Source organism: Falco cherrug, chromosome Z (assembly GCF_023634085.1).
Source record: "Falco cherrug isolate bFalChe1 chromosome Z, bFalChe1.pri, whole genome shotgun sequence".
NCBI classification, from domain to species: Eukaryota; Metazoa; Chordata; class Aves; order Falconiformes; family Falconidae; genus Falco; species Falco cherrug.
Window position 1 is genome coordinate 9402854 of NC_073720.1, and position 25413 is coordinate 9428266.

At 39.0% G+C, this 25413-nt stretch overlaps 1 protein-coding gene across 4 annotated transcripts in view; it reads right to left on the reverse strand.

Moving 5' to 3' along the window:
* The window catches only part of KIAA1328 (KIAA1328 ortholog), a 180386-nt gene that overhangs the window by 15212 nt on the left and 139761 nt on the right, over positions 1–25413 (reverse strand). For all 4 annotated transcript variants that reach the window (XM_055698976.1, XM_055698975.1, XM_055698977.1 and 1 more), the window contains 2 exons: positions 22005–22189; positions 14945–15053 (listed from right to left, as the gene is read on the reverse strand). In XM_055698976.1, coding sequence (XP_055554951.1) covers positions 14945–15053; positions 22005–22189 — 294 coding nt within the window. The remainder of the gene's footprint in view (positions 1–14944; positions 15054–22004; positions 22190–25413) is intronic.

Below are 25413 nucleotides of genomic sequence, written 5' to 3' on the forward strand. Positions count from 1 at the left end.
GCTGAGATTATACGTGTAGTTTATGCTCAGTTGCTTCTTCTTCCTTCCTAATGTACTCTGAAGCCTCACATCAGACAGCAACTGCTTTTCAGCCAAACTTGCATTCACTTGCTCTGTTCTACTCACCTCCCACTGAGAGGCACATACAATTTCGGGTATCTTATCTAGTGAAACCCTTGGTGCCTAGCCCTAACAGAACAGCCCATGATCTCCCTGCTTTCCAGCTCTTTATTTGAACTCATTTGCTTGAGAACAAATGTTGCAGCTGAGCTCAAATACTTGGCATCCCAACACATTGACTGCTTGGGTGCAGACCATATGTGAAGAAACAACACTTGTAAGAATTGTATTCCAGTACCCAACTGCTGCAAAAGTTCCCACTTGGCACTCTAGTGTGGAAGGGTTGGGACTATCTGTTGCTCCATTCATTTCCAGATGTGCTCAGCCCTCTCGGGTAATCTTTAAATCAGCTGAGATTTCATACATCAAAGATGAGGATACATAATTCAAGAGAAGCCGCTGAGATAAAACAGTAGCTGTAAAAAATATAGTATGTTGGTGATGCCTGGTTTAGCATGTCAAGAGAGGCGACTGCTGGCAAGGAGTTGCACGCAGTTGGCACAAGAGCATGCCGTGTGGCAAAGCAGGTAGAGTTGTTGTAAGCTTCATAGGGACAAAGGCACTGAATAGGCTTGACACTGTGCAAGTACCAACTTAGAAGGCACCCAACAGAAAAAACCAGCAGTAAAGCACAGAGTACAAGGCGCTCAGGCCTGGTGTCCCTTGGCTGTAGTCATTGCACGCTAACAACCTCTTTCAAAAAATTTACACAGGTGGTAGGTATCCCACTGAGATAAATTACCTACTTTCAGTTGCTGAACAGATGGGCAGGGAAGTGAAATTTTAGTTTGTTCATTCCCAGCAGTAACTAGCAAAGATGATCTCGGGCTCTGCAGGGTAACTTTTTGATAACCATACATCTGCGGACAGTCCATGTTTCTGTTAGAAACTACATAAGGCCATTAATAGGCTACAAAATAAGGCAGGGCATTTAACAGCTCAAGAGACTGATGCTAAGTTACTCATTCCCATATTCTTCTGAATATATTTTAACTGAGAGGGGCCAGAAGGTGTACAGAGAGGGACCTGAACAGGCAAGAGAAATGGGCCCACAAGAATCTATCAACATTCAACAACGGAAAACATGAAGTCCTGCACCCGGGGAGGAATAACGCCAGGCACCAGCACAGGGCAGTTTTGACTGGGTGGAAAGCAGCTTTGCTGAGAAGGACCTGGACATTCGTTGTCCTGGTAGACAAAGAACTGAACATAAGCCAGCAAAGGCCAGCACTGCCAGCTGGCCAAGGGAGGTGATCTTTCCTCTCAGCTCAGCCCTGGTGGGACACAGCTGGAGCGCTATGTCCAGTGCTGGACTCTCCTGTGCAACAGAGACATAGGCACACTCAAATAAGTCCAGTGAAGGGCAACAAAGATGATTAAAGAACTGAAGTATCTGATACAAAAGGAAAATCTGAGAGAGCTGGGGCTGTTTGACCTGCAGCAAGGGAGTTCAGCCTTACAGCATGTCTAGAGACAGGCAGGGGCTGGTGCCGGGGCTGGGGCACAGGGCTGGTGGGGAGCGGCTGGGGGAACTGGGGGGGTCAGCCTGGAGAGGAGGAGGCTCGGGGGCACCTTGTGGCTCCCTGCAGCTGCCTGACAGGAGGGTGTAGGCAGGGGGGTCGGTCTCTTCTCCCAGGTGACAAGTGACAGGGCAAGAGGAGACAGCCTCAAGTTACGCCAGGGGAGGTTTAGATTGGATATTAGGAAAAATTTCTTCCCCAAAAGGGTGGTCAAGCATTGGAACAGGCTGCCCAGGGAGGTGGTGGAATCACCATCCCTTGGAGGTGTTTAAAAAACACGCAGATGCGGTGCTCAGGGACATGGTTTAGTGGTGGACTTGGCTCATGCTTGGACTGGGTTAACGGTTGGACTTGATAACCTCAAAAGGGCTTTTCCGACCTAAATGATTGTATGATAGGCAGCTCAGAGTCATCTTATCAATATACAAAAATACTTGATTAGGAGAGGAAAGAAAATTGAGTCAGTTTCTCCGTGACGCCCAGTGAAAAGACATGAGGTAATGGGCACAAACTGAAATACAAGAAATTCCATTCGAATGGAAGTAAAAAAGCTTTCTTGCTATGTAGGTGGTTAAACATTGGCACAGGTTGCCCATAGAGGTTGTGGAGTCTCCATCCTTGGAGGTATTTGAAACCTGACCCAACACAGTCCTGAGCAGCTTGCTCTAGCTGACCCTGCTCCAAGCAGAGGTTTGTGCTAGATGATCTCCAGAGGCTCCTTCCAACCTCAGCTATTCTGTGACTTCATAGTAGCATATTTCTTTCCATTAACACATTAAACTTCGCAGACATTACATAAGAAAAAATCAAGGACTGACTAGCAAGGACCAGACTCTGCCTTACCCACACGGTACAGGCACGGTACAACCAGGGAAGCTTAAAATGACAATGTCTGCAAATCAGGAAGCTCCATAAACCAACTCAAGTATTAACCAAGAGCTTAGCTCTGGGTAAACCCAGAAATGTTTGCAACTCATTAAACCCAGGATGTATGGAAGACATGACAACACATTTAAGCAAGGGTTTTCCCTTCCTTCCCCACATACTTTAACAAATGACTTGCACCTATTCATATACAAATGTATCATAGTGTAGCACATAACCCCATACACATTTTTTTTTCTTTTTGAATATGATGATCATAGCCACATTGTAAGAAATTTAGTAAAAATATTTTTACTATCTTGACTTTAAGCTTGCAAATATTTTTCTGGCAGAAATTCCCAGCTAGCTTTACAGCAAGATCTCTCAAAGGAAACAGAACTCTTACTTTAAAAAAAACCAAAACAAACACACTGCAAAATGAATGTGACCCAGGGACTTACCCTTCTATGCAACAACATGAGCAGCATGCACAGAGACAGTGAAGTCCACAGGGCGTGAAATTAAAATTTTCACACAGATACGATGAAGTAACAATACAATATTACAACCTTGGCACAAAAATCTCCTGGTTTGAGTAAAGTCAAAGCCACGCCGTGTTATGGTTTGTGCACTGGTAGAAATGGTCTGCCACTAAAAAGTTCATAACAAAACAAAATAAGTGAAAGCAAGAAAATCGTACGGATAATTACAATAGACCTATACATTCTAGTGATCTAGACACTCCTTAAGACATTCATCACAGTAGTATCGAGCTGTCACTGCAGGTTAAGTCAAAAAACCACACTTTTCTTTCACACCTAGAAATCTAGATGCTGAGGTCATTAGGAGATAGGACAAAGCAGCTTGAAAGAGATTTGAACTTGGCAAGGAAGAGGGAGGGAGAGGACATCTCTCTTATTAGGTTTGTTTGTTGCCTACGAACAAGTTGGATATGCAGGTTCCAAATTCCAAGCATATGGATAAGAACAGGGATGCACAGAGCAATTAACAGAGTCAAGCAGAAGCTGGGATGAGCAGCAGCTGGAACGCTGTTAAAGTCCTTCTAGGAATTGCTTCACCTGTTACAGTAAAAAAACACAGGCAGTGCTGCAAGAACATAGGCTAGTCAGCAAGAACAAGGTCAATGGAACAAGAGCGGAGTTTGAAAAATTCTGGGCAGAAACACATACAGGGGCACAGACATGGTGACAAGAACACGCCAGGTCAGACTATGCTTGCAAAGGAAGTTACAAACAGCACACTTTATATTACAAATATACCTACACAGTGCAACACTGAATTATCAGATAATCTGCATGGAGCAGAGAACATTTTATTTCTGAGAGTATGAAAACATCTGCGAACTCATAAATCATAAAGCTATGAAGCTACCTGTACATTATGATGTTCCACAGATACCTGATAGACTGACAGACGTGTATTCTACAAAATATATTTATAGGTCTCAACTACCTATAAAGGAGGGGGGGAATCTGAATTCAGTACTACTGCTCTTCTCAAACCACAATTTTGTGATCACGGGCACAGAACTTAATGCACACACAAACTATCAGTAATGTGTTTCCAGTAACGCTTCTGGAAAAAGAAGAAGTCAGCCTAACAGTGCAAAGGTCATTCCTTAGAAGGCATGTTTCTTACCCTACTGATCCAAGATGGTACACACAGAGAAACGTACAGGCAAATGTGACTTAATAAAATCTTCAAGTCTTCAGCTTATTAATTTTTTTAAATTTTTTTCTCATTTCATTCCAGTGATTTCATTAGGTTAGCCTTCTTCATCTTTATTAAAAAATAATCAGAACTGAAATGTTTCAATAAACTCAATTTCTGTTTTAAGTAGTGAAAGTTGATTTAATGCAGATGAAGCAAAAATGAAAGTTAAAAGTACAATGGCATTAGAGGCTTTGAGGATCTCCTTTAAAAGATTTTAAATGCATAAATTATATATTAGTACTCTAGAATGTCTTTGGTTGTTTTTTACAGAAAAAAAACCCCAACCCTTAAAAGCAATTTTTTCATAGAACCATAGAAGAGTTTGTGTTGGAAGGGATCTTTAAAGGTCATCTAGTCCACACTCCTGCAATGAACTGGGACATCTTCAACTAGATCATTCACACAAAGTCTTCCCACTGTAAGTTGCAAAACTAAATCCTTTAAAACTTATGGGTGGGAAGAACCAAAGTAGAAAAATAACACTTAAAGCACCACTGTTAAAACAGACAGAGTTAACTTTGTACAGGGCAGAAAACAAAGATAACAGCATTATTTTCAGTAAAACGTTTAGTTTTTCATCATGTTTTCCATTTATTTCCCTCCCATATTCAAACATCCACACTAAAGGAAATATAACTTCCCCCCCCCCATAGGACCATAAATGAAATACCACCTCATAAACAACATAGAATGGATCAAAATTATTATACGTAACCCCAAATTACCTGTGACCTAGAAGCACACGGCACTGTGAAATGTAAATGCTAAACACAACCTGTATCTACAATTAAATAAATGCTGAAAAAACCCACCCAGATACTGTTTTCCTTTAAGATTATCTAAATGTTGAAGAGATAACTTTAGTCACAGCCCCTCACAAAGCCAAACTTAATGATGTTTAATAGCATGTGATTTTGGAAAGAAAACCTGGTCAAGGAAGAGAAAAAAAATCACACCTACAGTACAAATTGGTGCCCTCAGCTTGAACGAAGATCTGTGACTAGGAATTACACCATCGACTCTTTGTTTCCTTCAAATCTGTGTCAGAAAACTAGAAGGTATGTTAAATAAACCAAGGTTCCCAAAAGCAATGCTGGAAAGCCCACAAAACAAAAACGTATTTTACAGTGGATATTCTTTACACTGAAATACTGCCATGACTTTCCCTACCCAAATGCAAAAGACACCTTGGTTATTTCATTACCTTACTCAGGAAAAATCAGGGCCTGAATCTTCCGTTATTGCATCCTATTGAACTAATTCCAGACACATAGCATTATGAGATTCAGACTTAAATCCAGATATTGGGTTTTTCCACATCAGAAATGTCTTAACAAGGACATTAAAAGATGAACACGTAGTTATGTAAAAATCATTATTATAATCCATATATTATGGATGACTTTATTTAAAAACCTCTAAGTCAGAGAAAACTACAATGACAATCTTGGAGTATGTGGAGTTAAGAACATAAAAGTAAGTCAGGATACGAGCAAATTGGTCTCCGGTGTCTATCTAAATGTTGCATGCTCTGAATGCACCAACCCACAATTCTGCCTGATGGCCATCAGTTTCTCCAGCAGACAAGACAATATTGTTCCCTACTCATTTTCTGCATATCACTTTTGATTTTAAGAACTTTTAATAGTACTCTAAACTTAGCCACGCCTTTCCCAGCTGAATCCTAGACTGTTGTGCTGTTCATTCCACAAAAACTGTCTCACACCTGTGAAGAGTCCACTCCACTGCTCAGATGCTACAACCAAAGAGTAACGATACACATTACACACATAGGTTCAACATGTCAAATTGACTACAGCAGTCTTTCATTTCAGATACGGAAACAATATAAAAGTGAGAAAGTCCGTTAAAAAGAAATCAAAAGGGGTAGCTAAAAAGGTAAAAATATTTTCAGACAGCACACATTTGTCCAATAGTCATACTAGGGCTCCACAAAAGCGGAGTAAGACTTCAGAAGGATGAAATGGAGTTATACCAGTTAAGTGGAATAGTACAGGAGACAGTTATGTCCAGTCAGGTCCAAATAAATAAAATAGCAAAGAACAAATGGATCGATCAAGAGGAACGGGAATAAAATAATAACAATAATAATAATAATAAAAAAGCACAACATGACCAAGAAACCCCCACATAATCAAAGTCCACAACAAATTTCAGCCAGTCACTAATGGTTAAAAGCATAAGGTCTAATAACAAATCCCCATTAAATATATGAAAAATCAGAAGTCTGAGTTTTGTTAAAGCCAAGAGGAGATAAAGTTGTAAAGGATAATAATGCCATAGCAGAAAAGATCAATGAGCTGACATATATTCACCATGCACAAACTTGGGAAGTTTCTGAAGCCACAGAGGGCATGGTGGAAGACCTGCCTCAGGTTGAAGTGTCGTATAAATACATTACGGAACAAATCAACATAAATGAACAATAATAAATTGCTGGGATCAGCTGCTACTCACTCAAACTTCTGAAGGAGCTCAGGTATGAAATAGCTGAACTATCAACTGTAGCACATAATATTGCCTAAAACTGCCTCAGTTCTGGCAGAAATGCAGGGTTTTTTTAAAGTGATCTGGAATGATGCAAAAATCCACAAATAAAGAGGTCTTATGTTTAGAACAAGCAGATTGATAGAAATTATAATAAAGAATCAATAAACTTGACATATTGACAGGGTCTTTATATGAAGTCTTAATTCACTGGGGACCTCTACTAGATTTGTAAAATTATTATGCCTTTGAAAAAGGAAAATACAGTTTAAAATGTCTGTCCGGAGTTTCAAAAGCTTTCCAGCGCTCTACCACTGAAGACCTAAAAGTTGCCATAAACTAAGAGGAAAACCCATTAATGGATAGATAACTGGTTAAAAGGCAGGAAATAAAGAGAAAACAACAAATTGGTCTGCTAGAAGGTGGCCAGGGAGGTCACCAGTGTAGCGTCACAGAAATCTGTTAGGCCCTGAACTCTTTAATGTATTCATAAGTGGCCTAGAGGAAGGACAGATAATGAGACACTGCTGATACTATGCTATTCATGGTAGTAAAAACAAAAGCTGGAGGTCTTTATTGAGGCAGAGAATTAGAATATCGTGAAGGGAAGAAAAAGTACATTAAAAACTGGAAATAGGGCAAATCAAACAGTGTAAAGGGCTGTTTAACGTCCTTAAGTGACAGAGAAACAATGATTTCTTTCCTAAGTAGGCAACCCATCCGCTGGAATTAATTGAGAAGACAGAGCTGCATCTGTCTGCCGAGACCATCTCTGGTCACACACAATGTTTGACTAGCAGAGATGAGACATGGCTGGTGCAAGGTCCTGCTTAGACCTCAGAAACACTGCAGTGTACTGGTCACTGATGTTCAAGTTACAGGGCATCACCACTTCACGCCACTTCTAAGAATTCTCCGAAGCAGTCAAACTTCCATCACCACATTTTTTATTAAACATGTCACCACATCACAAGTTCATGTTCTACTGAGGAAGATGCTGTGTGTTCACAACCATACGTACCCACTCCCTCTCCCACAGTGTTCAGTACCTAAGCCCTTTGATTTATGAGACCATTAAAACTGCGTCCATAATCAAGGCACCGACCATGCAGTACATAGGTTAACCCTGCATTTGCCTCCAATCCATAAGCAAAATATCAATGAAAACTTATTTTTAGTTCCACATACTCAGCTAGAAGAAGGATAAGGTGTCAGTGTGTGTTACTCCGGACTTACTTTACAGCCCACAGGACAACAGGTATCACCAAAAGGTGATTTAGCTGATCCTAAAATAACTCATCGACCATGAAAGAAGCTGAGGGTAACTAGCTCCGTTGTCTCAAGATAAGCAAGATGAATTTCACCCTAACTATACTAGCATCACAGTTAATCATCGTTACTACACAGACCAACCAAGCACGGAGATGTACTGTGATATGATCCTGCCCTGAAGAGTTTACAGCCTAAAGAGTCCAGGCAGGTGAAGGAGAGAGAAAAAGGGGAATATATTATCATATAAGCAATGTGGTGGGAGTATGACAGAGCCATCTTTTGGAAGAATGTCTTCTTAAAGTAAGATGCAGTTATTCTGTATATCTTAATCAATTCCTCAAAAATAACCAAACAAAAAAACCCAAGAGGAAACTCCTCTGAAAGAGAAGGAACAGATAAGTGACTACAGTGCTAGGAAGAGAACTATGCAGAACTGTTCCTTGGAGAACCATGAAGACAGGAACCAAGACTGGTCTTAATTTGCTAAGCTATGTAGAAATTGCCATTACAGTAATACCAAGAAAACATTACATTTAAAAGCTAGAACACAGAGCACTCAGAGTATCAGTGGAGGAAGAGAAGACAGTCAAATCAGGCTTTTTAACAATGGAGTAAAGCAAAGCACAGAAGGAACCTGATTTTTTTTTTTTTTTTAAATTAAAAACAATATTTTGAGATTAAGTTTTCATTGCTGTGATTACAAGTGCAAACAGGAATCACATCCAATCAGCCAATATTCACTTAAGATTTAACATGGTATTTGAGAATCTGCAAAAACACAGGGTGGGGGGCTGTAAAAAAGTAATTAAGATAACAATGAAAATTACAAAAAGAGTTAAGTCAGCTTCATAATAAGATTTGTACTCTATTTTCTTTTGCTTTATTATTACTTTCGAACTATAATCAAGTTATTGTCAGACCACTGAATGATGGAAACCTTGCCAACTACTTCAAAATTTGACACGTTTTCTGTTGCACTGAATATTCCCAAAACACGTTTTCCCTCATTTTAATACAAAATCCTGTCAGATCTACAGAGCTCAAAAAAAAAAAAAAAAAAAAAGAATGTGTGAAGGATATGTAGCTGGAATAGACCTCCCCCAACTAGTCAAGTCTGGAATAAAAGACGATCAAAAAGGACTCAAAGATCCAGTGCTAGATTAATGCAAATACCTGCCTGTTTGCAAGTGTACTTTTTGATTAAACTGGCATACATCAAGTACAATTAGAAAGGTTATTTATAACTAAGAAATACATAATTCTGCATTTTAATGAGGGTGACAATTACAGCCAACAGTTGCTAATTAACATTAATCCTTTTGCACTGCAAGTCAGAATTCCCCAATATGATTTTCATTGTCAGCAACGGACACACCAAAACTGTTATTGCAAAGCAGCTATTAGGTAGACTGCTCTGACACAAATAGGCGTTCCTGTTACATACAGTAAAGAAAAAGAAGCTGATGATGTGTTAAATTTTATAACCTCAGACATAAATACAGAATGTCACTTCAAAATTTACTTGACGTCTACAACGTGAAATATAATCAAGGCTTATCATTTTCATGGCTGAACCCGATTCCAAGTTTCCCCAAGAGCCAGGCTTCACAGGTGAAATCTGATTTCAGCATAAGCTTGAACTCTCCCACTATTACATTTGGGGTTGATCCCAGACCTGGGTTCACATCTGCATTTCACCCCTGAGACTTCAAAGCTTTTACTGGTCATAACCTAATAGCGTAGATAAGGAGTAGTGTTTGCCCAGCCTGTACCAGTTGCTGAAGCAAAACTCTCGAGCAAGTTTTCAAGCAAATTCCTATCTGAAGATAGGAATGATTACTACTGATTGATCTGTTACTGTAGTATAGCTTTATTGTAAATTCTTTTCTTACGCAGATTATCAAGAAATTTTTGGTTTTTTAAACTACTGAATTTTGAATCCTAATCTTCCAAAAATGCTGTGATGTATTCTTATTCATTGATTAAAAATCTCTTTGTAAATAAATGCCTATAATAACAACTGTTGACCTAATTAAACTGTTACTTCTGATACCTGTGATTCTAAAGAAAGAGGACTTAGACTTGCTAAGCATGTCTTTCCAAAAGAGAAGTTCTCTCTGCTTTAGCATCTCAGCCATTGTAGTTTCAGGCAGAAGCACTAGAAAACTGTCTAAGCCTCTTTTCATACTGGTCTTTAACAGCAAGAGAGACCTGGTCCAAACACCACCAGAGGCACAAGATCATCATGCAGCCAGTAAATAAAGCCTGTAGGAGAGTACTGAGGTGCTTACCATCTGGGTCAGGCAATTGGAGTGGGATCAATGTCAGATACAAGTAAATGAGAAGGCAGAAAAGGAGAATTGTGAACACTAAGCAAAGAAACTTACAATGCACTTCTCACAAAGCGCTGTAAAATTCACATTTATTTTGTAAGTATGAGATAAATGGGTTATTTCTACATACAGAGCTGCCCAACTAAAATCAAGATAAGTGATATTAATGTCCTATGGTCAGTATTATTGAACCTCGAAAGCAATAAACCATGAGTCGATAAATATTACATTTGCAACATAGTTAACATTCTTCTACTGTCTCTGGCACTTATTACACATTGTAACCGCAAGTCTACAATACATTATTCATATTTGGGGTGTCACTGAGTGATGGATTGCTGTAAGAGAGGCTGTCCTTTAAATAAATCAACAAATAAAAATGCAAATGTTAACATTTTCAGCCACAACTTTTTCCATCTTGAATGGGGAATGAAAATTTCACATTGTATCGACAGCCAGCAGAGAGAACAATTAACAACCTACACTGTGAATAAGAGAGATTAATTTGCCAACGTCTGGTTTTATCACTTGCATATGGAACTACATGGGACTTTTTGTGCTGCTGGCTTTCTCGGGGAGTAGGCAAAACTTGTGTCTCCTACCACATACGGTACCTAACTCACCACCCAACTCCAAACAGACTTCTAATCGTTTTCTCCTTGTCCTCCTTTGGAATCCTGAATGATGCCTAATCCTAAGAAAAAAAACCAAAAAACCAAAACAAAACAAAAAACCCACACACTATTTCTTTGGCAGTCCTTGCTTATGCTCTACAGTAGAAGAAACTTCATAGTGTCCTCTTAAGAGCAGAACCGTATTTAAGCATCCAGCATGAACAGATCTGAAAGGCAACTACTGCATAAGTAAGGCAAAAGCTAAAATCTCATCACTGTCATATTTCCTAACACTCAGCATAACAGATCTACTCTAGACTATTCCAGTGTGCATTATTAAGTATACAACTCTGCACATTATATTTTACATCAGATATTAATTTGCTTAAAAGTCCCTGAATACACATTCACCTGAGATGTGCTGGGCAATTGGGTAAACAGTTTTGTTTTTAAAATGTCCCTAAACACAAATTTACACAATACAATCTGTTTATAAGAACTTCAACAGGCCACTGCAGTCTAACAGATAGCAATATAGCTCAAATATAGCATTCATATTGCAGGAACTTCTAAATCACTTATTTTAATGGCTCTAAGAAACTTCACTCCAAGACAATGCATTCAGCTAGCATTAAAACTCTGATTTAAAACTGCAACAAGAAAACATAAGCTTAATGCTGAAATCCCAGGCTATCACTCAATCCCTTAATTTACCTAACTGTTCTTAAATTCACTTCTTAGATGCCCAAAGTGAAAAATATTACAGGAGAATTATCTGTTTCCATGGTGAACAGAACAACCTTTGCCTGTGTCTTTTTAAGTGCTTGATTATCTGCAGTGTTATAGGTCTTACTGTGCCAAACTCGACACTACAACTGTTTCTGCATGGGGAGAGCCTGACAATTGCACCAGGGCTGCAATCAAATTAAACGGTCTTTCACAAAGCACAATTTACCACATTTTTTTTTTTTTAAATGAATAGCTTAATACGTTAATTTAGAGCAGTTTCACTTCCGTTTTCCAATCCAAACCCAACACTTGTTTTGCTGAGATGAGTACCTGATTATACCTAAGGTAAGATCTAGTTTTTGTAAAAACTTCATCACTAAATGAAAGCATAGAAATGCCACTACCCGCCTTTAAAGCTCCTTTCCAGCTCACAGCCAAAACCAGGAGTCCTTCTTTTAGGGAAACAACAGTTATAAAAACCAGAAGATTTCCTTGGCCATTGAAAAGGTAATGTTTAAGGTAGTCACAGGAACTATGCTTTAGGGGAAAGGGATAAAATTCCTCTTCCAAACTTGCCCAGCCCCAACCTTGTCTGTGCATTTTTCCAAATATACTGGCTTTAGTCTAGGTAAATAAGCACATGGAGTAGAAAAGCTTTCCAGACCTGCAGCGAACATAATTTCAAGGGGCTTACGCAGGTGTAGACACTTGGCTAAAGAATACTGGTTAACTAAACACGCAATGCTTGGCTGTAGCATGAAAAGCAGCGACAGGCATGAATACAAGCATGATGGGCAAGCAAATCCACTATTAGTCCAACTCAGGACGCCAGATAAAGGAATGCTATTTTTCTGTCAGAGATATCACTGAAACCACCTTGTGCACATTCACTCTGCAAGTCTGATCCTTCCACAGATCTATCACTAAGGCTGTCAAAGCACACACCTTCACCTTCTTGGGACATTTATTTCTTGTCCCAGACATGATTCATTCCAACAGAGAGAAGGAAGTAGCACTGCAGCGATTCTTCCTCAAGCAGGAGGCAGCCGTAACACACCGAGGCCTCCAGCTGAGCCCTGCCAAGACAGGCTATCAAGCCAACGCATCTTCTACCTGCCATGCCTGCTTATCCAGCCAGCCCTCCCCAGAAGCTGCGCTAGCACCCTCATGCCTCGTGCTGGCAGGGAGCTTCTGTCGCTTTCCAACACCTTCTCCCTGGCAGGCTTTCCATTGCTGTTACTGCCGGATGCCAGGGTTTGTGCTAGTTAAAGCTGGCAAAAACATGAGTTGAATCTAGTCCTATAAATTTAAATAGTCAAAAGTAATTAGGTTTACACGTACTGCCGAATAAATAAATTTCCTCTTAGGCTAGGGCTTTGTGCTGGAAGTTTCAGGCCCGTGCCAACTGTTGTGGTTAAGCTGTTAACCCCCCCAAATCACAGATTATAACAAACATGCTGACAAACCCTAACTTTAGTGGCACAAAAGCAGCAATAATTCTCTATATTGATTAATTTAGTTAGTTAAACCTGCAGTCTAAGCTTATAACCATTCAGTGATAAATTGAGACTGACCTGCTACCCAAGCAAGTTTTTTGATGAAGGATAGGATCAGCTCTAGGTCTCCACAGAAATACTTGTCCATTTACCATTTTCAATTAGTAGAAGGCCATGAGTAAGGGAAAGCACAACATGGCCGCTTAAACTGGACAATTATACTTACAGCACCAACAGAGAGAAAGCAAGCGAGGAAGTATGGGAAAGTGCACCCCAGAAATACAGGATTTTTCAAAATCTGTCAACAACTGGTAAAATAAACCTCAAAGGATGACAGCTAATCAGACTCCTTTTACTGATCACTTTATCTGATATGATTTCTAACAGCGTATTTCAACAAATATTTACTCCCCTCTTTAGAAAAGAATGGACCGTCAATCCTCTTGAATAAAATTCCTTTTTCTGAGCAGTTGTTGTATGATGTGAATAATTATACCTACTCCTCAGTGCTTGAATGGAATCTCAACTTATCACTATTAGATGGTATCAAGCAGTATCTTTATGTACGCTTTATCTGATGATATTACCAGCTTGCAAAAGTAACCCTTGCTTCTAAGAGAAATGCTTGGATAGTCTTGTGGTTTCTCTTTGTTTAAACATACAGTTACTTGTGGGAAATAGAGCCCAATCTATCTCAGTTCTCAAATCCTCCCAGAATTATCATCCCTTCCTTCAGAAGAAAAAAAAAGTGTTACCATAGCAAGTAAGTACAAATTTGTCAATATCGATAGTGGTTTTTCACCTATTATATATCACAAGTTCTCTCAGAAGATAGAAATAAACTGCCAGCTGCTGCCAAGAATACAGGGATGATATCAAGCATACATTTTCCTAGTCCACTGGGCCAAAAGAAGATTAAATCTGATTCAAGCCCTCTCATTCTCTGAGAAACCTTTAACTCTTCTTATGAACAGTTGTATGTTCTTGTCATCCTGGTGCACAAACTCATCTAACTAGTGGTGTAAAATACAGCAAATTCACATTTTCATCTGCATTTTTTTTGTTGCTTAAAGATTATATGATGAGAAAATGTGGGTTATGATAAAGAAAAGCAAGGATTGTATGCTGTTTTTCTAGGCACCTACCACTAGAATTGTAATCCTGCCTAAAGAAGGAAAGTTGCTTTTAGACTCGTTAGTGTAACAACAATGCTGTCTTCTGTTTCTTCACTGAAGCAGCAGTGATAATGCTGTTTTTTCAGTGCGTTTGGTGCAGATATACAGTATAATCAGGAATTGCCGATTTCATGTGTTGTTTGTCATTAAACATAAAATAACTCTGATACAAAACATTTTAAAAGAAATGCCATTTGACAAAATATGGGAGTGGAGGCAAATACAAGGGGATTAAAATTTTCAAGTGGATTTAAAACCTAACAGAGGTTAACACCTGAATAAAAAATTCAAATTATTTATAAACATATTTAATGTGTCAGGACACGGAACATAAAATACTTAGTTTCAAAACCTAAGTAAAATTAAAATGTTAGAACTTGGCATATTCCTGCTTTTCTTATTCTAGCAAGCAATGTAAGACTTACTATAAATGTCAAAAGGATATGGCAATTTTTAGTTTATATTATCCAGCTCGTGCTAACATGAAATATCATAGAAGTTCAGCCACTTCCCTGCATCTAGGAGAATTTGATGGTTGTGTCTGCAGAATCTTAAATCAGAGATTACCTAGTGGCTTACCATGAAGTATTATGCTGAGTTGGTGATGTGGCTGTGGTTGCAAGCTCTTTGCTGCTGCCTATCAGCCCAGGAGATGTGGCTGCATCCTTCCTAGGTCCTGAAGTCATCCCTGTGGAATGAACACAAGCCAGACATCAGAGAGTAGTAAGTTTTGGACAGATGTTTTGTGATACTGCATTAGTACAGAATGCTGGGACTAAAAGTTGCAACAGTTCTGGAGTTCCATATATACAAACAGTGATCAAGTAACTCATCAGCTGGCAGTACCGTGCATGGCATGCATTTCAGGATCACACAGAATCAAATCTGTAGAGTAAGTCACACTCTACAGCCTCCATCCTACTGCCCAAAGTTTGACAGACTTGCACCATTACCAATTCTTATAGTGGTCCACAGGAATCAGCTCTCATGACATGCTACAAGATGTTAGCTTTCCAAGTGTAAATACCCACATAACAGTATTTTAGTTTCAATAAAATAGAACTCTTAGTCCATTCCTTCTCCACTCCCCGCCCCCCGTAACTCTTGAAATACAAAATAATCTAGGTGGAAAGGTGAAGTCTGGAGGTCATGTAGTCCAATCCTCCATTCAAAGCAGGGACAACAGGATCAGGTTTAAGGCACTTTTCCAGTTAGGTTTTGAACGTCTCCACTGATAGTGAAACAAGCTCTCCGGGCAACTACACTGATTACAGTGTTTGACTACCTCCACAGTGAAAAATGTTTTCTTTATAGTTAATCAGAATTCCCTGAGTTGTAACTTCTTCCCACGGTCTCTTGCTCTGGTGCTGATGACTTCCAAGAATAGTCTCCTTCCCTCTTCTCTACAGCCTCTCCCTTAGGTAGCTGAAGCAAGCACAAAGATCCGTGCTAAATCGTACCTTCTTAAGGCTGAACACACTCATCTTTCTCAGCCTCCCCCAGTAGGTCATATGCACCAGCTGCCTGACTGCCCTGGTTGATCTCTGCTGGACTTCCTATGGTTTGTCAGCGTTCCTCTTCCCCTGTGAAGCCCCAGACCAGACACAGCACTCTACAGATACAGTCTCACCATAGCTGATCAGAGGGAAAGTGTCACTTCATCAGCCTGATGACCACACTTTTGCTATTATAGCGCAGCATGAGGTTTAGTTACCCTATCACACAGGCACATTGCTGACTCGTATTCAGCCTGCTGTTCAGCAGAACACTCAGTTCTTTTCTGGTGAAACTGTTTTCAAGGTTGTCCTATTGGTTCTGTTAACCAAGGTTAATGAGGTTAACCAAGCCAGGTAAAGGAACTGCCATTGCCCTTTGTTGAACCTAAAGAGGCTTCTGTCAAACCTTTTTCCCAACCTGTTAGGGTCCCTTGACTCCAGCATGCTGACTGCTTCCCCAGCTGGTGTTGTCTGCAAACGTGTTGAAGGTGCATCCTGTCCTGCTGTCCAGGCTGTTAATGTTAAGCAGTTAACAGCTAGCAACTGGCTGCTAGCTGGACAGATGACAACGCTTTGAGGCTGGTGGTCCAGCCAATTTTCCACCTGTCTTCCACTTTTCACCCACCTACCTGAGAACTGGATTTTACAGATAGGATTTAGTTAGACAACTTGCATACAGGTAGTCTGAGCTAAGTGGAATATGCAAATTAGGAGTAATCTCATCTACAACACAAAAGTCTGTGGATCTGGACTTTTTTAACCTTGACCAATCAGTTCTGTCCAACCAGCATCACTTAACTAAACAGTAAGTACAGGGAAAACTACAGGTCTCAGCAAAGCCAAATCAGTGTTAGCTCTTTAAGTAATTCTGTCATGCCTAAATATTTCTAGCTCTGTGAACAGCAACATTACCTACCATCCATGCTGAAACATGAAGAAACACAAGAAGGCTGTAATTCCACCTTCAGTGCAAAATTTACAGGTGTTCAAGGTATTAAGACTATTTAAAATACTGCACTGATTTAAGATGTAAACAAGTATATACAATATAATAAACCCACATGTTTTAAGGCATATTCTACGGAGGCAAAAAAAAACCCCAAACATAAAAACAAACAACCAGGGTTCTTATCACCCTGCTATAATGCATTGTGCTTCACTACCATGCAATGAAAAAAATCTCACCTGACAAAGAGTTAATTACCAGTGAAGGAACTCTTAGAAATATCACAGGGATATATGTTGACTGTGTGACCCTGGTAACTTGATAATGTGCCAATCCATGATCAGAAGAGTGGGTATGCATATAAAGACTGGAAGCCTCTTGCTTAGATTTTTGGCTTTATGATTAAGAGATATTTAGAAATCATTTCACGTGACAGTGGAATGAGGCAGCTGGATTTTAAGAAACTAATACCAAAGTAATAAAAACCTGGTGAGCACGGGAGAATATTTTCAATTCCTAATACCAGAAAAGGCTGGCACACTGTCAACATACTACATTCATAGCAAAGTAGATGTATTTCTTTGAAAAAGAAAATGTATGGACTCTGAAGTGGCCAATACAGCCTCAAGGGGACTGTTCAAAGACCCAAGTTTGAAAATATTACCAAGGCTAAAAATGGAAAACAAGAAATAGAACTAAGTAGGAATATACTGAGGCTGTTACGCTGCACAGACATAAAACAGGGCTAGCAAGAAATCCTCAATAAGCGCGTATCTAAATGAAATAATATTTAAAAATGCATCTTGAAAAAGGCATGCAGGTTGATGGACAGAAAAGAAACACCAAAGAGCAAGCAGGTCTATGAACAAATGAAGACAACTAAATCAATAACTATCTTAAAATGGCCAAGCTACTAATAATTTTAAAATATACTATGCAAAAAAATAAAGAAAAGGAATATTGGCAAGCAGGAGATAATGAAGAACAGGTTGATGTATAATACCTGCCTATATAAAGCTGATGAAAAGAAATTATCAGGGGGATAAAAAAAAAAAAGATACAAATTCTTTAGTCTGAAGGATATATATTTCAGGGCTAAAGGGAATTAGTTAATGAATTTATGAAGTGACTGGTAATTATTTATGAAAAGTCATAGAGAACTGGGGTGATACAAATGACAGCAAATTAATTAGATTTGCAGGTGTTGGAAGACAGTATGAGACTGGAGACCTTGCAGATGATCTACAGAAGCAAGAAACAAGGAAAAAGAATAGACACATTCACCTTTGGAAAAAAAAAACAAAACCCAAAAACGACAACAAACAACAAACGCTCATATATAGTGGGATAATATACATCCTGACACCAATGCAGAGAACCTGTAGTAGCGAAGAACAGCAAAGAACAAACTAGATGCAAGCTTTCAAGGCAAGCTACCCTCAAAGCAATTATAGATGTCCTCTAAATGGTAATGTTGAGAATACTATTTTCAATTTAGTTAACTCGGTATAAGAATGATGTAAAGCAGATTAAGGACTCATTTGAGAAAATTCAAATAGCTGTATATTTCTGTTTGAGAAACAGACAACTAAAACATGAAGAAAGTGGGGAAATACAGCAGTCTACATTTTGAAAGTGTAAACACTAAGGATGAACAAATACAGCTGATGCTGGTTCAAGCAGTAATGGGATGAAAGCACGCAAAGGGAAATCTAGGTTGATAATCATGAAAGAAACCTTTATGAATTGAATAATACTAATATTCATAATACTTAACATTTATATAGTACTTCACATCTTCAAAGTGCTTCACTAATATTAACTAATTGCTCTATTCGATTGTAGGGAAGAGTCTGCCCTCAAGGGAAGAAGTTCCAGATCCTGAATCCCTAAGAAGCTACATTAGAAAACCAAACACTATACAGAAAAATCTGCCCGTAGAAAAGTACAGATTCTATGAGCTAAAATAATTTGCCTTCTCTGCCTTTTTCTGTTACATATGGAAATGAAAGCTATGTGTGCTATACAATATTATGCAGATGCTATGGCCCCCGAAGAGATACAAAAGGGAAAAACTGTTATTTCTTTGCTTCAATGCAGAGATGTTTCAGGAAGGGTGGGAATAGGAGGACTTTAAACAGAAACGTAGAGAAGTAAAGTGCCCAATATTGCAGAATGCAGTGGATAAAATCTAGTTTAGTTTCCCAGCCCCAAAGCAAAATTTTCCAAGGCAGAAAGGAAGAGAAACACATTTCTGTACTCCAGTGCTTTTTAACTAGACAAGTTGTTAGATTTTAGTACAAATTGACATAGCTGCTGGTGACACCCAATAAAAACAATTTACTGCTGAAAAGATCAAAGCATTGAGGATTGCTTCGTCTGCTTAAAGTTTTGCTGGTAAAACTAAAAAAGTTTGTCTACAAGACACAAACACCTGCTAAAGCACAGGAATAAAAATTAAGGAGCCAACAGAAGTGGGAGACAAAAAGCAACAGTGACAGAGTAAAAGCTGATTGCCTAAGCTGTTCCAGTAAGCTTCTACCCTGAAAAGAGAGCAGAGGAGCCCCTTTCACTCCACAAGCTGTTGGGACCAGGTTAACAATGCTCTTCTCCCCATTAATAAACACATGCGAGGAGAAATGAAAAGTGGGTTTATTAGGAAACTACCCTTTCCAAATACACTGCACTCACAGTAAGTGAGCAGCCCTGTGGGCAGTAAAGCCTTCCACCATTCCAGCGTGGGAATGTTTTCCTGATTCATCACTTTATCTTCCCAAACAAAACAAAACAAAACAAATCTAAGATGACAAAGGCTGTTGAACAGGGCACCACCAAAATCTGGTAAAACTGCCTATGTTTCTGTGGAGAGATACTGTCATGAGTTGAACCATCCTGCAGATACACCCATATAATACCAGAGATAATACTGTGACCCCAGAGACTCACATCAGCACTGGCACTGCTAGGTGTGCTTGGAGAGAATCCCCATCCTGAACATACTATTTAAATAGACAACACAGATCAAGGCATGAGAAAAATAGACCTCTGTAGAAACAGGTTAACATCTGACTGTCAAGAAGTTTTCAGTGGACATGTTTCCATACACAGTTTTCAGCACTGCAGTTTTCTGACCAAAAGGCCACATTAAGGTTCGCAGCTATATGACATAGTTTCACACTTCAGGATGTCATCTCATGCACTGCAGCAGAGTTCACTACATACTGACACAACAGATACTGACCACTGTCCAAGACAGACCACCAGGCTTGCTAGCTCAGCACTCTGACGCAGTAAGGCAAGTACTGTATTTTCACAAATTTTACCACAGAAAACAATGTTAGCATCCCTCATTTTATTTTTGTGAGATGTTACATAATTGCCTCCTAATAAACTAAATCCTGAAGCAGAAATCCCAGGTCAGCAACAGACAGAAAGATCCAGCAGAAGCAAGGACAGAGATGACTAAGTCCGGAGCTAACTAGAAATAAGAAACTTGACATTGTGGCCTGGTGATCCCCAAAGATGGAAAAAATGCTTTACAAGTATGTATGTATGCTTGTTAAAGGAGTCCAAACATATAACAGAGGGCAGCCAATTAAAAAGGTACTAAATAAAGAAGACTTCAGCTTCAGTGATTAGTGCTAGGTAATTTGCCTTGCGATAAACAAGTCATTCAAATTAGTAATAGACCTGAGGTTGTTCCACAGCTTGAAAGCATTTCTCTGAATTTTATCTGGTACCACAGCAAGTACCAATGTTTATAAGTTAAATTTTGCCATGCAGCTCTACATTTTCAAAGCTAGCAATCCCAGTAAGTGTTTGCAAAAGATACCCCATCTTCAGACATTATGCTGACCACTACAATCACTAAATCAGCATAGGTTGCAGCTTCTTTGCTATGTGCAATAGCCAAGCACAGCTTGTAACATCTCTTAAGTACTACAAAATAAAATGAATGAAGGAAGAAGAGGGCAGGTTGGATTTTTTCCCCTGAATCTATGGAAAATAAATTACTTTTTGGGGACTATCCCTACACAAGGCACAAAACCCATCATCCAACTGCGAAAAATCTCAATTTCATCACTACAGTATATGGCAGGAGGGGGGAGAAGGAAGAAGGAAAGAGAAGAAAAAAATAATGATAGCTGAAAAAAAGGTAAAAGAAAACCATCAGTGAAAATTGCCCCTGAAACTTTGCAGAATTGTAACGGCTTTCTCTTGCTTAAATTGATTGGTGTAGCAATGTTATAAAATGACTATTAGGATTCATTGTGCACAACAGAAAGTGTGAAATGTCAGCAGACTATACAGCAAAAGTAATGGGTCCTGAACCCCTGTTAGTCAAAAATGATTTTGTTTCAAATTAGAAATTGATTTTTTTGGACACAAGCCCTTTACAGGCTTCCAACTTTTGTAGCTGTGCCTTGGAAAAGATTAACCTCAGCCACTCTTTGGGTCCAGGCTGATGATACCCTTTTGAAAGTTTCTGCACAGGGACTGCTTTTTAATGTTGGTACAGTCTTAACCAATAACACAAGTTATTTGTTCCTTTGAAAACTGCACCACATTTCTTCTCGTTTTGCCATTTTCTTTATTTTTATGCTGACATATAAGGCAAACTGGCTGACAAGTTAAAACAAAAAAAAAAGCTAGCTCATAATTGAACCAAGGATTATGTTCAAGGTTCAGCAGTGAAACATCCAAGCTGCTTTTGTTCCCAACCCTTTCTCTTCCTAAGAAAGACTGCTTCTCTGCTCCTTAAGTGGAGCTACTCAGCTAGTAGATTCTAGCCATACAGACATCCCTGTGTGGCAAAATAGCAGGTTGTGATGGTGGAGCCATTACCTGGGGAGGAGAAGAATGTGAAGAAGATTACATTTCAAAAGCAAGCCCCACTGCACTTATTCTCTCTGCTTGCTGGGAAAGGAAAAAGAATTGTTGAAGTAGCTTTTTGAGATTAAAGGGCTATTTTTTCCCTTCCATCAGGAACACCAGCCAAGAAGATCACTTGTTATTTACAAGGTTTTCTATGCTTTCTATTATTTTAAACATAGCTACCTTCCCTTGGGTTGCTTTAAGCAACTGCAGTCCTCTCCCTCTAATACTGCATTTTACTGATACGCTCTTGAACACACATACAATTTCTAAATGCCATTAGCACACTCATGGCCCTGCAATGTAGTATGCTTCCCCTTACCTTTCCTTGACTTGGTGCCTTCCCTCTTGGTTTGCATCAGAAGGGTTTGCCCATCTTCCACGTCTCCACCAAAACCAACTATTTTCTTCCCAGAACTGCTTCCACCACTGTTCCCTGGTGTTCTGGAGGTTTTGCTCACTGGAGATGTCCTTGGAAAATAATCTTTATGTTTCAACAGCGGTACACTGGGAGGAAAGAAAGATTGTGCTATTACGTGATGCATTCAGCCCTTTCAACACTGCACCCAGCCCTCTTCCCCACTTTCACTCTCCAAAGCATAACTGCCAGGCTGTCGGTTGAGCTTTTGTTGAATCCATTTTCAATGTCTGAAAGCAGGATGCCTAAGGATTGAAGAGTTACCAACCTACTTTATCACAAGTCTTTGGTTATCAGCAGCTGGCAGCACTCTGACAATTATATTTGGAGTTGTCTGGCATTTGGCACATTCCCTAAAGCATTAGGTCCTGAATTTCCTGAGTGGTTAGGTAGGACAGGATAAGTGGAATGAAGATACACAAAGTACTTTGTCCAGCACAGTGGAACAAAGAGTAATGTAAAAAATTCTCACTTTGCTAGGACAGGGGAAACAGAGAAGATTATGTGAAGAGAAAATGGGAGTCGTGGTTTGCAGAAGGAAAGCAGACCATAGAATCATAGAATTGTTTAGTTTGGGAAGGACCTTTAAGATCATCAATGCCAACTGTTAACCTAACGCTGCCAAGCCCACCACTAAACCATGTCCCTAAGCACCACATCTGCACAACTTTTAAATACCTGCAGGGGTGGTGATACATTGATTCGAGAAGAAAAGGGATAAGAGGAGCTGAGACAAAAGAGGCGAGATGAATGAACAGAGGTACTTGTAAGCAGAATAAAGAATGTATGAGCAAACTGGTGGGAGAGTATCTGGTGCAGCAAATGCAGCAGTTTGAGTAGATCAAGAAAAGAGAAAGCTAACCAGAACCATTTTAGTTCAAGATGCACTTCAGCATAAGATCATAAACACTGCAGAGATACAGCCAGGATGCAAATCTGGTGACATCGAACAAGCATGGCTTCAGTCTCTGCAGACACAGGCAATCACAATACATTTTGGAAAGAAAGGAGGCTATGGAGAACCATCTTTCTCTCAGTAAAGACAACCTATCACTTTCAGATTCTGCTGTCTGGAAACAACTAGTGCTGTAAATGAGATTCCCCACATGTATACGTCATTAGTCTCATCACTGTTCTAAAAAGCAATTAAAACCATTTAAAAAATCTTTGGTTTATCCACATGAAGGAATACAATTCATACCAAGATTATATGGCTACATTTTCAATCCTGAGAGTGAATATAGCTTTCCTAAGTTAACAGAAGATTAAACACATCTTTCTCCTGTTTAAACACCAACTTTACAAGGGCTACCACTGAGTTTCTGTTATTTGAAATACAGCTTTATGGAGGCTGACTCACAAGAATTGCTCATTTGAAAGCTTACACTACGGAAGCTACTGCAATTTGAGAAAAAAGCAGCTACCTGACATTCCCATCAGAAAATGATAGCTAAATTAAAAGTTCTACATCAATGTGCTGCATAAGCCATTGTTTAATAGGGCCCACTGTGCCTGTTGGACAATTAGTATGACTCTTGTATTATTAATACAGAACACTATATAATGGCTTATGACCTGTAATAACTGGCTGAAGTGCTGGATAGCACTTCTTTGAATAACATCCGTTTACTTCAGACTTTGTGGTCACTAATAATATTGCAAAGTGTTATTAAAATTTATGGTGGACTAAATTAGTATCTTATTTGAATTATATGAAATTATTAGCCTACTAATTCCTGCAACCCAGAGTACAGCAAGAGGTGGGATCGGATCCTAATAACTGTTTAAAGAGGCTTGAAGGTGTACCACTTGACCAGATTCCTCTGATAATACAGGACTTGAGATTCCATTTGCCTGTACTTGCATGATTAACAGCACTGAAAAACACTGAGGCTGTCATTATTGGGATGCTTTCAGAGTTTGTAAAGTACATTTAATTACAACCTTCATTTCTTCTGTGAGGACAGTTACCTTTGGCTTGCAGATGAAGAGGCGATTACTTGACTAGTTCACTGCAGTACCTTTTACATTGTTGGTTACCTCTAGAATACCGAGTTTTGGTTTAAGTAATGCTATGGTAAAGGTAATTCTAACAGAAAGAGACACCAATAAGAAGTTAAAGAAGCTAATTTATGGGGAAATAAGAATAGCAAGTGTATTTGTATTTAGAGCTCACTAAACAATTAATTAGAGCCAGGTTCTTTAGTATTTAATAAAAGAAAGCTCACACTAAATTTTTGCTTAAGTAAGGATGGAGTCCAATGTTAAAATGACAAACACTTAATCTGAGAGGTGTGCACACCAAAGAGGGAAAGGAATTATGCAGAGAGATACAAAAATTCAATAATTAACAATGTATGAAAATTAAACAAATAAAACATAAGGGGAGGTGGTGGTGGGGGATATCTATTTCAGAACATAGGTATTCATTCACCTGTGGAATAATTAGTAAAATCAATTATGTCACTATTGCAACCTGGAAAATTTAGAAGTAACATATGGTCCAAAGGGATCAGTTACATATGCCTAGAGAGATTAAGTGACAAAACAGGTCCTTCCCTATTTTCAAATCCAGCAATCCATCGTATCACTCAAATGCAGCGTAGTTAGTAGGACTTCCTGCAGGGCACCACAATATCCAATGAATTTCTTGTGCTATTCCCTGAAACTACACAACAAAGACAACTGTCTAAATAAAGACCTTAATAACTTACCTAACCTACATACTAAGGCAGGAGTTGTAGAGTAGCATCACCACAAAACGAAGTGATTCTCAGCACTGCTGCCTCCTTATCAATATCAAAGTACATTACCAACAAAGGAAAATACACCTTGAATGTTTTTTCCATTTCGCCTGAGCCTCGTATCGCGATATCCCTGCTGAGTGTGAATGGCAAATTTTAAATGTCATAAAGGACCCATTGAATACTGCTAGTATTTGCATTCCTTAAAAAGTAGAAAAACATTAACCTTTTGTTTTATTGAATTAAAATGCCATGGAAATGCTGATGTAGTCTTCAGAGACTGAAATACTTTTACAAAGAAGAATAGCTGTCATTTATTAGACACAAAGAACAATTACTTGATAGGATGCTTTCTGACAAAAAGCAGATTGGTATTCTCATCATAGAAAAGGCGTTGTAAAAAAACCCAGCACAGACCTCTGAGACTTGAATAATTTAAAGCTGCATTTGGTGCAATTTGAATTTTTCTTTAGGGAGGCAAAGTTAAATACCTTTAATTTGTTCTAATTATTTCAAATTTGCAAGTTAATTATGGCTGATCATTAAATAACAAAAAGGACTATCGTCTC